A 14,290-nucleotide genomic window follows, 5' to 3' on the forward strand; every position below is an offset into this window, starting at 1 on the left:
CCTCTTGCTTCTGGCTCAGAGAGGGGCAATAATCATACCTGAAAAGGATTCAGAGTGAAGAACAGAAGGAAAAAAGAGGCTACTTCATGCCACCAGAGATAAAATGCCAACACTGCCACCCCCACCACCCTCATAAATCAAGGCATTTTACTATATATCTGGGCTAATTCCTCTTTTTATCTAATCACATACTTTACATAATTGTTTCTAAGTTATACCTTGTACCAGGAATTTTTCCTCATATTCAGCCTTCCCATCCACATATCAGATAACAACATCTGTGTACAGGTGTGAGCTACAAAAGGTCTAAGTCTTGAAGACACTGCTAACTTGAGGCAGGTGGAATTACTCCAGTTTTTCAGTTCGTAAGTGAGCAATTTCATAGCCATGGTTTCATCTTGTCTGAAGGATTGTTCTAGTAATTCAACTGCTAGTTGACCAAAATCACTATCAAAAGATAAAAGCCAAAATATTTGTATTACCAAACTGCAGTTTTAGACACTATTTTTATACAATTTCATAACATTTTAAATTTAATGTTTATATTTAATATAATAACATTTACATTTAATATTTTAACACTCAGGGAATTATGAGGCATTAGAATCATAGTGGCTCTGTTTCCAGATACCTATTACTACGCAAATGTCACAAAATATTAAAATATGTCACATTAAGAACAAGTCTGAAAAGGTAGACTACAGAGAATTTTTCATTGGTCTTGGAAATAAAAACTCCAGTCTCACAGGAAACCCAAACTGACAATGTTAAGCTGCTCTCTACAAAAACTCTTATTTATATAGTATTTCAAACACAGGGGTGCCCAGGTGGCTCAGCTGGTTAGGTATCTGCCTCAGGCACGGGTCATGATCCCAGGGTCCTGGGATGGAGCCCCGTGTAGTCAGGGATCCTGCCTCTCCCTCTCCTTTCCACTTGTGTTCTCTCTCACTACCTCTGTTGCCATCTCTGTCTCTTTCTCAAATAAATAAATAAATAAAATCTTTAAAAAAATAAATAAAAGAGGGGCGCCTGGGTGGCTCAGTGGGTTAAGCCTCTGCCTTCAGCTCAGGTCATGATCCCAGCGTCCTGGGATCAAGCCCCACATCGGGCTCTCTGCTCAGCAGGGAGCCTGCTTCCCCCTCTCTCTCTGCCTGCTGTTCTACCTACTTGTGATCTCTGTCAAATAAATAAATAAAATCTTTTAATAAATAAATAAAAGAGGTTTGGTACCCCATAGAAAGAAAAATGTGAATAGACACTAACCTAATCATGAAAAATATCTGAGTCTTAAATCCCCAGAGTTAAGTGATCATAAGATCCCTGCTTGAGTTGATTTTATTTATACATTTGACACAGAGAAAGAGAGAGACACAGAGAAAGAGTGTACAAACAGAGGGAGCAGTAGAGGGAGAGGAAAAAGCAGGCTCTCCACTGAGCAGGAACCCTAATGTGGGGCTTGATTCCAGAATCATGACCTGAGCTGAAGGCAGATGCTTAACTGACTGAGCCACCCAGGCACCCCTCCCGGCTTGAGTTATTTTCAGTAATAACACTAACTCTCTTCCAAAGACAGCCCATTTGGAGAGAGGTAAGTCCTATTTTCTATCATTAAGTTTCCTACAAACCATCTTTCCAGCTTAATATTCATTATTACCCTAAGTGTAAACATCTGTGAACTGTTTTACTCTTCCATAGATGTACATCCACATTCTGAAATGACCTTCTGGTTGAATTCAATTCATTTCCTTGGAACACAGCTCAAAAACCTTACTTTCTTCTTTTCCTTACCACTTCAAATGGAACTTTTAATCTAATTAATTGCTAGTACGTGCAATTATTAAAACTGACTTCTGGCATTTCTTCTTTCTTGTCAAAATATTTGACTCTTGAGTTATAAACAATAACTTCTATTTACATGCATAAACAGGAAAGGAAAAATTCCTTCTGAATTTTAAGAATTACCTAATAAATTTTGGGGTGCCTGGGTGGCTCAGTCAGTTAACCTTCCAACTCCCAATTTTGGCTTAGTCATGATCTCAGGGTTGGAAGATCAAGCCCAAGACTCGCCCTAGTCCATGCCCCAGTGAGGAGCCTGCTTAAGATTCTCTATCTTCCTCTCCCTCTCCCCGGTCCCTCTATTTTCAATAAGAAAAATAAATAAATATTACCTAATACATTTTAATTGTGCCAATAAAATTATACCTATATATATCCATTTACTGCATGACACTATAACCTCCACTTAAACATGATCTTATATTTCTTAAATGTTTGAAATGATAAAATATAACTTACTTAGAATACTGTTTCAATTCCTCTGAAGTATCATCTACAAGGTCACTCTGCTTTGCTTCATATGCCATTGAACGATAGATCTTACAGGCAACTAATGCTTTAGCCATTGATTCTTCACCATGCTGCCATAAAAACCGGGCCATGACCTGTCTCTTCATAAGGCAAGCCCAAATTAACAGTTCATTAAGTGGATAAGGAAAGCGCTTGGTTTCTGGATCATCAATATCTACAATTTCATCTTTGGCTCTCTTCTTCTTTCCTTCTTCAACAGCTGTATCAATCTTCAAGGAAAAACAAATGTTTAAGATTCATTATAATAAGGCCATATGACATTAATGTGAGAATTTTTATAAAGTCTCCTTTTAGGGCGCCTGGGTGGCTCAGTGGGTTAAGCCGCTGCCTTCGGCTCAGGTCATGATCTCAGGGTCCTGGGATCGAGCCCCGCGTCAGGCTCTCTGCCTCAGCAGGGAGCCTGCTTCCTCCTCTCTCTCTGCCTGCCTCTCTGCCTGCTTGTGATCTCTCTCTGTCAAATAAATAAATAAAATCTTTAAAAAAATAAAAATAAAAATAAAGTCTCCTTTTACATTTTCTTCAACTTCATATAACTGCACAAATCAAAATGGTATAAATTTTATATACTTTATTACAGCTCAGGTTTTATAGAAATGGTTATTTCTAAAAAAAAAACAAAAACAAAAAAACAAAAAAAAAACCACTGTAATAAAGTTCTCTGAAATTAAAGGGCCTAAATATTTCAACTAGTATCTGATAAAACATAATCTTAATAGAAGAACAGTATGCCTGAAACACTTACCTTAAATGTTGTTAATCAAGTTAAAGTGGAATAAAAGGAGGCACTTAAGCATTTATCAAAACATTTAAAAATTTTTATTATAGCTAAATATAAAAAACCTGATAGAATTGTTAACTCATAATAAATATCTTTCTGTATATGGCAAACTGAATAATCAAAGATGTACCTAGGAACAAAAGTTCATTCTTGCTAAAACAAGTAGTTTTCTGTTTCATAAATACTAGTAAATTAGACAGAACAAAATCCAGAAAAGGTAAAATTTATGTGAACATACCTTTGGTCGATAGGGCTGTGCCGTTTTAATGAAATGATTGTGCCTCATTTTTTCCTTTTTATCTGCCCTATTGCCAAAAGATTCATGACTCTTACGCAACTGAGGAGTGCTGCTGGAGGTATTTCGGCCAGACCTCTGAAAATGAAAGTTTATTAAGTTTTTACAGATTTAAATATACCGATATCATAAAAATTCGAGAATTAATTCATACATATGTACAAATGTGTTTATACACACATAGAAAAAAAATGATTTGGATTTCAATTACAAAATATTTCTATGTGGTCTTACAGTTGAAAATATCATATTTTAAGATGCTACTTTCAGGGGCGCCTGGGTGGCTCAGTTGGTTAAGCAACTGCCTTCGGCTCAGGTCATGATCCTGGAGTCCTGGGATCGAGTCCCACATCGGACTCCCTGCTCGGCGGGGAGTCTGCTTCTCCCGCTGATCTCTCTCTCCTCTCATGCTCTCTCTCTCTCTCTCAAATAAATAAATAAAATCATTAAAAAAAAAAAAAAAGATGCTACTTTCACCATTCTAAGAATATCAGTAATTTTAAACTTTTAAGGTATGTGAGTTTTTAAGAATTTTTAGCTTATAAAGTATACAATACAAAGTACATATATAGACTTCCCCCAAAATATTACATACCCGATTATTTCCACCAAGACTATTATATATTAATCGAAAACGTTTCCGAGTATAGGTGCATCTATAGGTTCCTCCCATAAGATATTCAATAACAAGTCCTATATCAATTAGGGTGATCTTATATCCTGGAGGAAGATTCCCCTGGAAATAAAACATTAGTTTTAAATAGGATATTTCTCAATATTTCCAAGCATGCTTAGAAATACACCTATTCTCCAAAATGATAAATGTTTATTTGTTACAGGAAGCTGGGGTTGCCAGCAGCTATCTTTACAGGAGAAGGAAGTAACTTGTTTCTCATTTCCTTCTGTAAAAAGAGGTGATTCTGAAGTTTTAAAGTCACAAAGGTATTGTGACAGAAGCATGGCTTATAGCAGTAAGATCATTTGATCTTTCCACTGTCCTAATACTTCACACATAGAAGCAAAGGAGCTTCCAAGAGCCAAGTACTCTATTTTCACTGTGGCACATTATATAAATTACATTTCCCTGCAAAAACAATGCTATAAATGTTAATTATGTTTCTAGACAGGCCCAAAAGTACTTGTAAGTATTTTTTAGCCAAAACTATATTGGTTATATTATACAGTACACAAGTTTCTATAGCCTCATCTAAGATTTAAACCACCACTTATAACACTGTGTAGAACTAAGAATTCATTTTCCCAGGGCAACAATTTTTTGGAACCTGAGCCATTTGTGAATTTGGAAGATTGCCTGTTCAGAATCAAATATTTGGTTAATCTCATTAAATAATCTTAAAAGGGTTTAATCATTAGGTAATTTACATGTATCAACCAATTCTACCCTCCTACCATCACCATTCTTTCCATTTCCCTAATTATAACTGCATAAAACTAGTACTTTAAAAAAATTTTTTTTAAGATCTGAGAGAGCGCGCGCAAGTATGCACGCGCGTACAGTGCAGGGGCCGGCAGGGGCAGAGGAAGAGGGAGAAAGAGAATCTCAAGCAGACTTCATGCTGAGCGTGGAGCCTGATGCAGGGTTGGATCTCATGACCCTGAGCTCATGACCTGAGTCAAAATCAAGAAAAATCTATCTTTACAAAATGGATACTTAACTGACTGAGCCACCCAGGGGCCCCTAGGTGCAGCAGTACTTTAAAAAATATTTATACCTTTTATAATTTGGTTTCATCTGTGAAGTTTTAAATTTCTAGATACTTATATTCCTTAAATCTCTGATTTGAAATTAATCAAAAAATATTTTCGGATGCCTAGGTGGCTCAATCAGTTAAGCGTCTGAGTTTGGCTCAGGTCTTGATCCCATCAGCCTGGAATCAAGTCCTGTGTCCAGCTCCCTACTCAGTGGGGGTTCTGCTTCTCCTTTTCTTCTACCCCTGCTCATGCTCGCTCTCTCTCATATAAATATTTAAAATACATTTTTCACCTTAAATGCAAGATTTTTCTTTTTATTTTGTTTTGAGCAACCTCAAAATATGCTTTATGAATGAGGATTATCATGTACATTTTTAGTTTTCTTTAAAAATTTTTTGACAAAAAAACATTTAAAAAATAAATTTTAAAAATTTGACAAAGAGGTGCCTTGGTGGCTCAGTCGCAAAGCGTCTGCCTTTGCTCAGGTCATGATCTCAGGGTCCAGGGATCGAGCCCCGCATCAGACTCTCTGCTCAGCAGGAAACCTGCTTCTCCTTCCACACTCCCCCTGCTTGTGTTCCCTCTCTCACTGTCTCTATCTCTGTCAAATAAATAAATAAAAATATTTTTTAAAAATTTGAGAAATACCATGATATGACCCCACTTAAATGGGAAATACTTAAATTAAGGGAAATAACGTGAGTTACCTTAAAAAAAAAAAAAGTATGATAAACAATTTCTCAAACTATACAAATACTACTTATAATACTCACTTATTAATTTGAATCAGAAAATAGTCAATTACTACTTTACTTTAGGATTTTTCCCTTACAGAAATAAAAAAAACTTGACTTATTTAGTATAGCCAACAATGTAAAAATAGTCAATCTATAACAAATCTCTTACTTGTTTCTAGAATTAAAAACACTATAGTTCCTTCTGCTAACCCACATAAGTAAATCATAATGCAAATGTGTTTTAGAAAGCCCTGGACTGAAGGTTTCCCCATCACTCAAGCTTTCTTGGGGGCGGGGGGAAGCCTTAATTATTTTAACAACAACCAAAAAAACCACAATTCAGTGTGAGATGTCCAGAATAGGCAAATCCATACAGATAAAAAGTAGATTAACAGTTGTCTAAGGCAGGAGAGTGGCAGGAAGCAGAGAAGAAAGCAGGAATGGGGAGTGACTACTAATGGGGAGTACAGGGTTACTCTAAAATTAAAGACTGTAGTGATAGTTGCAAAACTGTGAATATACGAAAAGCCACTAAACTAAACCCTTTAAATGGATCAATTTTATGGTATGTAAAATGTTTTAATAACACATTAAAAAAGTGAATTAAAGAAAAAATATTTTTAAATATAATAAAGTCTAGGTTCTCCCCATGGGATCTTAGTTTAGTATTAAATAAGTGACAAAACAAAAAATTAAAACAGAAAATGACATTTCTATTTTTTCAGTTTTTTAATAGTACACTCCATTTAACAGCAAGTAGAAGTCTGAATGAAGAATTCTAGAAAACAAACATTTTAGCTCAGAAACTAAAAAATATTTCATTAAATGATTATCTTTTCATTTAGGAAAGCAAACTATTCGATACCAGTATTTTAAATGACTATAACATTTTTAATAAATGTCTAAAACTGGGGCACTTAGGTGGCTCAGTGGGTTAAAGCCTCTTCCTTCAGCTCAGGTCATGATCTCAGGGTCCTGGGATCCAGGCCCGCATCTGGCTCTCTGCTCAGCAGGGAGCGTGCTTCCTCTTCTCTCTGCCTGCCTCTCTGCCTACTTGTGATCTCTGTCTCTGTCAAATAAATAAATAAAATCTTTAAAAAAAAATAAATAAGTATGGGACGCCTGGGTGGCTCAGTTGGTTGGACGACTGCCTTCGGCTCAGGTCATGATCCTGGAGTCCCGGGATCGAGTCCCGCATCGGCTCCCGGCTCCGCGGGGAGTCCGCTTCTCTCTTTGACCTTCTCCTCGCTCATGCTCTCTCTCACTGTCTCTCTCTCAAATAAATAAATAAAATCTTTAAATAAATAAATAAATAAATAAATAAATAAATAAATAAATAAATAAATAAATAAATAAATGTCTAAAACTATTAATTCGGGTGCCTGGGTGGCTCAGTGGGTTGAGCCGCTGCCTTCGGCTCGGGTCATGATCTCGGGATCCTGGGATCGAGTCCCGCATCGGGCTCTCTGCTCCGCGGGGAGCCTGTTTCCCTCTCTCTGCCTGCCTCTCTGCCTACTTGTGATCTCTCTCTCTGTCAAATAAATAAATAAAATCTTAAAAAAATAAAAATAAAAATAAAAAAATAAAACTATTAATTCACAAAGGATCCCAACAGAAGGGGGATATTAGTATATTGAATCTGGTCACCACAGGATGGCTTTAGATCATATAATAGTGTTGTCTATTTAATCACAGTATGGATATTAAGAGAGCATTCATGGATGATTTCAACATTTCAGCATTTTCCCTCGCAAAATATGCCATGAAGATCACTATCCAGTGTTTCCTTCAATGTGTTTACTCAATATCCTTTACAGGTCAAGGTAACAAGTTTCTTTGAACACAAAGAAAGATACATTCTGTCAATGATCTTTCTTTATGGACAATGAGCATCATGAAATTCATCACACTCAATCTCAGATAACCAAAAACTCAGGTAACTTGGTCTTATTTCATAAACTTTTCTTTTACTTGATTTCTGATATATTATGTTCTTTATTTCCATGTCACCACAGATTTAGCCCCTATTTTATCTTGTTCTAAAAAATGTCATTTTATGGGGTACCTGGGTAGCTCAGTGGGTTAAGCCTCTGCCTTCAGCTCAGGTCATGATCTCAGGGTCCAACATCTAGCTCTCTGCTCAGCAGGGAACCTGCTTCCTGCCCCACCCCCCACCCTGCCTGCCTCTCTGCCTGCTTGTGATCTCTGTCTGTTAAATAAATAAATATAATCTTTTTTTAAATGTCATTTTATTGCTATTTTTAAGGCGTACAACTTTTTTTTTTTTTATTCATTTGACGGAGAGAGAGAGAGAGACAGAGATCACAGGTAGGCAGAGAGGCAGGCAGAGAGGGAGGGAAGCATGCTCACCACTGAGCAGAGAGCCCGATGTGGGGCTCAATCCCAGGACCCTGAGATCATGACCTGAGCCGAAGGCAGAGGCCTAATCCACTGAGCCACCCAGGCGCCCCAACGCGTACAATATTTAAATGTGTTTTAGAAACAGATGAAATGTAACCAATTTTTAAAATAGCATTTTCAAAAATAAAAAGAAACTCTTACCTGTTTGACATCCCGAACAAGATGAAACAGCATTGGATTAGTTGGACCTTGTTTCTTTAAAGAGAAAAAATTAAAGCAAACTATTATTTTTCTTCTAAAATAATATAACAACTTTTTTGTTACTTATAGGACTTTATGAACCCTCCTGCTCAAATTACATTGTTTTTCAGCTAAATAAGTTCTGTTCATAAAATGGAGTAAAAGAAAAGATAAACCATTTCATATTGTCATACTCACCTTTAATAACATGTATAATTTAGGTTATGTTTTATTTATGCAAAAACACAAATTTTAAATCTCACAAACAAATTGGGGCTCCTGGGTGGCTCATTCGTTAAGTGTCTGCCTTCAATTCAGGTCATGATCCCAGGGTCCTGGGATCAAGCCCTACATCAGGCTCCCTGCTGGGCAGGAAGCCTGCTTCTCCCTCTCCCACAGCCCCTGCTTGTGTTCCCTCTCTCACCCGTGTCTCTCTCTGTCAAATAAATGAAGTTTAAAAAAAAAAAAATAAATCATGCAAACTTTGCAAGCTTTTAATTCTATCTTTAATTTACATTTCTTTCATTGATAACGGAGCTGTAGGGATGCCTGGGTGGCTCAGTGGGGTAAAGCCTCTGCCTTCAGCTCAGGTCATGATCCCAGGGTCCTGTGATCAAGCCCCACATTGGGCTCTCTGCTCAGCGGGGAGTCTGCTCCCCGCCCCCGCCTGCCTCTCTGCCTACTTGTGATCTCTGTTTCTGTCAAATAACTAAGTAAAATTTAAAAAAAAGAAAGAAAGAAAGAAAGAAAACAATAACGGAGCTGTACCCTCTCTTTTTAAAAAATTTTTTAAAAAATTTATTTACTTGAGAGAAAGAGAGCATAAACACAGCAGAGAGAAATGGAGAAGACCCTCCACTACTTTATGTTACATAATCCTTTAACCTTAAAAAAAATTTTATCAATAATTGATGCTGAAAAGTAACTATCATCTTAATAACTCTGAGTTACACAATTTAAAAAATTACTTGCCTTGCTAATGGGATCAATTTTTATTTTTTATTATTTTTTTATCTGCTTTACATTTCAGGGATAAACCTTATTACTTCAGCACAATGAATAATCCTTTTAATTTTTTTATCTGTTTGCTAGAAAGAGCAGAATGCTAACAAAGTTCAATCTAATTCTGCTAGATACTATTAAAAAAAATGGGGGAAAATAAAGATATACTCCCTACTCAAAAGAAATCTACAATCCACAGAGAAGATATAATTGTCCTCAACTAACTATGCCAATGGATTCATGAAGGCAGTGGCATGGCATTAGAACTACATTCTAAATAATGAATAAAGTACCAGTAAGTAGAGAGTAGCTGAGAGAAAAACACACACCAGCAGTATGTAAACAAGAAATGCTTTTTTTAGAAGTTTTTATTTTTGGGAAACAGTACATAGGCAACATAACTGAAACATCCAGTATGGGAAGGTGGGGTGGGAATAAAAGGCCAATTGATAAGAGTTAGCTAGGGCGAAATATCATAAGCTGAAGAAATTTGGAAATCAAGCTAAGGGCTTGGGTATTATTCTATACACGCCGGGGAGCTAGCAAGAATTTTTTAACTGGGGGAGCGCCTGGGTGGCTCAGTGTGGTTAAGCCTCTGCCTTCGGCTCAGGTCATGGTCCCAGGGTCCTGGGATCGAGCCCCACATTGGGCTCTCTGCTCGACAGAGAGCCTGCTTTCTCCCCTCTCTCTGCCTGCCTCTCTGCCTGCTTGTGATCTCTGTCAAATAAATAAATAAAATCTTTAAAAAAAAATTTTTTTTAACTGGAGAAAGATATGGTAAAACATAGGATTATAATAACTAGTTTAAAAATGATTTGAATAAAGGACAAGGAGATTAGATTACTGAAGTGGTATGACTATTACAAAAAAAGTACAAAGACATTAGGAATGAAAAGGAGGAGATAAACAGGCAGAAACTGATGAATGAACAGAGCTTTGCAGTGAAGTCAAAGTTAGAAAGCAAGGATTTGGTTAATAGTTTACCTCAAAATATAATACAATTATATTAATGTTGTTAACAAGGAAAACCAGTAACAAGGGCAGTATTTACTCTCTCCAATGCTAGACATGTGAAATGAGAAAGGCTTTGTAAAGGTAATAGTTTTCAGGAGCTCTTTAGAAAAAAAAAAAAAGAAAAATGGTATGCAAGCTAAAAGGTGGATACCACAAGGTCAAAATCATGAACGTAAAAAACAAAAAGGAGAAAAGAAAAAACGTGTAGTTTCTCCTTTAAGAAAAGGCATAAAAAAGAAAAGGCATCAAAAGAAGTTTGGTGTAACAAATGACTACCAAGAGGAAAAAGAAGGAAATATAATAACTGTAATTAAGAATCTGATCCTAGGGGGCGCCTGGGTGGCTCAGTGGGTTAAAGCCGCTGCCTTCGGCTCAGGTCGTGATCCCAGGGTCCTGGGATCGAGCCCTGCATCGGGCTCTCTGCTCTGCAGGGAGCCTGCTTCCTCCTCCTCTCTCTCTGCCTGCCTCTCTGCCTACTTGTGATCTCTGTCTGTCAAATAAATAAATAAAATCTAAAAAAAAAAAAAAAAATGTTTTTTTAAAAAAAGAATCTGATCCTAGGGGCGCTTGGGTGGCTCAGTTGTTAAGCGTCTGCCTTCGGCTCAGGCCCTGATCCCAGAGTCCTGGGATCAAGCCCCACATCAGGCTTCCTGCTTGGTGGGAAGTCTGCTTCTCCCTCTCCCACTCCCCCTACTTGTGTTCCCTCTCTTGCTGTGCCTCTCTGTCAAAGAAATAAAAATCTTAAAAAAAAAAAAAAAAAAAAAAAAAAAAAAAAAGCTGATCCTGATCCTATGGTTTTAAAAAGAGGTGACAGGAAGGAATGGAAGACAAGGTTAGTAACAATTTACCTCCTTCCTATGTGACTATGGTGACAGGGAAAATCTCCAGAAACAAGGAAAGGGTTTCAGACTGTCAATCCACCCTAAGACTGGCTTTACTTCTTCCAAGTAACAAGCAAATCATTAAAGGTTTTAGCAGTAAAACTGGGTATGTTCACGCAAAATGACACTTGCCAAAGCTTTTAGTCAACAAAGAATTTTAACATACACTTACTGTGTTATAAAGCTCTTCCAGTCTAGGAATGGTAAGGAATTTATGCATGCTTACTCCATTTTCAATAAGAAGTTTCACAAATGCAACTCTATCCATTACAAGAGCATCAAGCATAGCTTGTTCCAAGGACCCAACCTAAAAGAATATAAATGTTAATTAATATGTTTCATAGTCCAATTACACAAATAGTTCTAAATACAAGTCCTTATTTGTTCCTGAACGGTTTTAGAACAAAATTGAAAAGATGCAAAATAGGGGCTCTGGGGGCTCAGTCAGTTAAGTGTCCAACTTTTGATTTTGGCTTGGGTCATGATTTCAGGGTTGTGAGATCAAGCCCCGCATCTGGCTCTGTGCTGCACGTGGAGCTTGCTTAAAATTCTCCCCTTCCTCTGCCCCTCCCCTACCTCAAAAGAAAAAAACCACACACAAAATAGTAAAAGGCAAGGACTTAAGGTATAAAGAGAATAGAAGAAAAGACCTCTACAGAGTAGCATTCCCCAAAGAACATTTCATAAGCAGTATGTCTGTAGGAGAGTTACACAGGGATTAAAAGAGAGAGAGAGAGAGAGAATCCATTAAGTAAATTTAGGGGAAAATACCTTAGAGCAACAGTTCTTAATGTTTAGGAAAGGTTTCTTTGAAGGGATCATTTCAATAACTAGGGGCGCCATTACTAACATTCAAAGGATACCAGAGATCATACAACATGCCAGACAATTTCACTGAAAAGGAACTGTCCCATATCTCACACAATTTTGTTATCCTGTTAGGTGTTCATGAATAAAAATGCAATAGTTCTGCTTTACATATAAACACAAAGTATTGTCATGGTTTGTTTTACAAAATGAACTTTCCAAAAATACAACTATCTAATATAAATTAGATAAGATGGTACTTAGCCTTCTTTAGAACTTTAACAGAAATTATTCACTATTAGAGAAAAATTACATCTCCTAATAGGAACACCATCTGTGCTGTTTGAGTTTAATGTAACACATGTGTATCAGTCAACATTTACAAGCTGTACCTTTCAAGTTTTTAGGGACTCTTTATATAGATTTCAACAAACTTTGAATCAAATGCTATTAAATTAATGGAGACACAAATACAGAGATTTCATTAAGTATCATTAATAAGGGGTATTTTATTAATAGAACATAATATATTTAATGTTAATATACTTTATACATATACCATATGATAAGAGAAAACTTTATGGTGAAAAATCAGTATCAAAATGATTGTTGTTTTTTTTTTAACGACTTGTTTTTCAATCTTACTCTGTCTTCAGAAGTTTACTAGACACCTGCACAATTTCTATAGACTAGCTTCTACAACATTTCTTTTTCCAACCTATCCTCTATTTTCATCATTCAGCAAAGGATTTGGTCACAAGATCTTTTGAAGGATACAGACTAAATGCAAACCTTATACATGATGGGTTTTCAAGATGAAAGAACTTTTTTCTGCAGTATTTTTTTAGCACTTGATTCTATGTGATAACAAGGGAAATATTCTGACACTGCACTTAAAGATGAGGCCAAACTAATTAGTAACAATGTAAAGCTTTTTTTATTTTTTCATACTACAACTGGTAATTAATCATGGCATGTTGTTCCTCTTAGTTAAGAGTCTTTATCACATACAAATAATTCTGATAAGTTATTTCTTATTCTAACATTAACTATTTTTACTCTAATTCTTATTTGGTCTTCTTCCTGCTCTTTCCTTGGTCCTGTACTTGTAGTGGGTGTTTTTCTGCTCCCATGGAATTTAAGAACCAACAACATTCCTGTATTAGTGTGCATCACAACTGCAGGATTTACACTGATTCTACATAAAGTAAGTGCAAGTATCTAATTACTTATGCCATCTATATGTTTCATTCTTAAGCACCTCTGCACTGAGTATTTTTATTACAAATCACTTTGATTTGTCTTTATTACAATAGGGCATTAGATTGCCTTTTAAAGTTTGTATAGAAAGGACCCAATGAAACTCAATTTTCATATAATAAAAAGGTCATGGGGCGCCTGGGTGGCTCAGTGGGTAAAGCCTCTGCCTTCGGTTTGGGTCAAGATCCCAGGACCTGGGATAGAACCCCGTGTTGGGCTCTCTGCTCCACAGGGAGCCTGCTTCCTCCTCTCTCTCTCTCTCTGCCTGCCTCTCTGCCTACCTGTGATCTCCGTCTGTCAAATCAATAAATTAAATATTTTAAAAAATAATAATAATTAAATAAAAGTGTCGTAACAAAACTGATATGTTCTATCTGAATTGAACTAAAAGAAGTGTTCTATCTGAATTAGGTTTATAACCACTGCCTTAAAACAATAAAGTCTGACAAAATTTCCACATCTGAGAAAAAAAGATTTAAATAAAAAGTATCTATTTTGTTCCACATTTCTTCATATAGTCCGTGCATTCTGAACTCCCAAAAAATGAAGAGTAAAACAATTATGCTGCAAATTCTAGCATGAAGGAAAGCACAAAATCAAATAGATAATACTGTGCAGAACAAATCCACGAGATAAACCACATATACACAGAAGATAAAGGCTTTGTCCAAGCCTTTACATATGAGATTAAAAAACCCAATGAAACTATTCATGGGAACAAAAGGTTGGTTTACTGTTACAGTATTACCACAGCTGATTAACATTAATTTTTTTCCTCTGTAGTCCTGTAAGAATGGAAGTGACTAATTATTCTTTTTTATTATTTATAGGAAAC

The 14,290-nt window shown here is 36.4% G+C and overlaps 1 protein-coding gene across 1 annotated transcript in view; it reads right to left on the reverse strand.

Moving 5' to 3' along the window:
• The window catches only part of TRPM7 (transient receptor potential cation channel subfamily M member 7), a 119,393-nt gene that overhangs the window by 49,968 nt on the left and 55,135 nt on the right, over nt 1–14,290 (reverse strand). Inside the window, exons 12-17 of the mRNA XM_047735809.1 lie at nt 11,561–11,695; nt 8,453–8,506; nt 4,036–4,176; nt 3,384–3,518; nt 2,296–2,576; nt 219–447 (exon numbers count right to left, since the gene is read on the reverse strand). Of these exons, the coding sequence (XP_047591765.1) occupies nt 219–447; nt 2,296–2,576; nt 3,384–3,518; nt 4,036–4,176; nt 8,453–8,506; nt 11,561–11,695 (975 nt within the window). The remainder of the gene's footprint in view (nt 1–218; nt 448–2,295; nt 2,577–3,383; nt 3,519–4,035; nt 4,177–8,452; nt 8,507–11,560; nt 11,696–14,290) is intronic.

Source organism: Lutra lutra, chromosome 7 (genome assembly GCF_902655055.1).
Source record: "Lutra lutra chromosome 7, mLutLut1.2, whole genome shotgun sequence".
NCBI classification, from domain to species: Eukaryota; Metazoa; Chordata; class Mammalia; order Carnivora; family Mustelidae; genus Lutra; species Lutra lutra.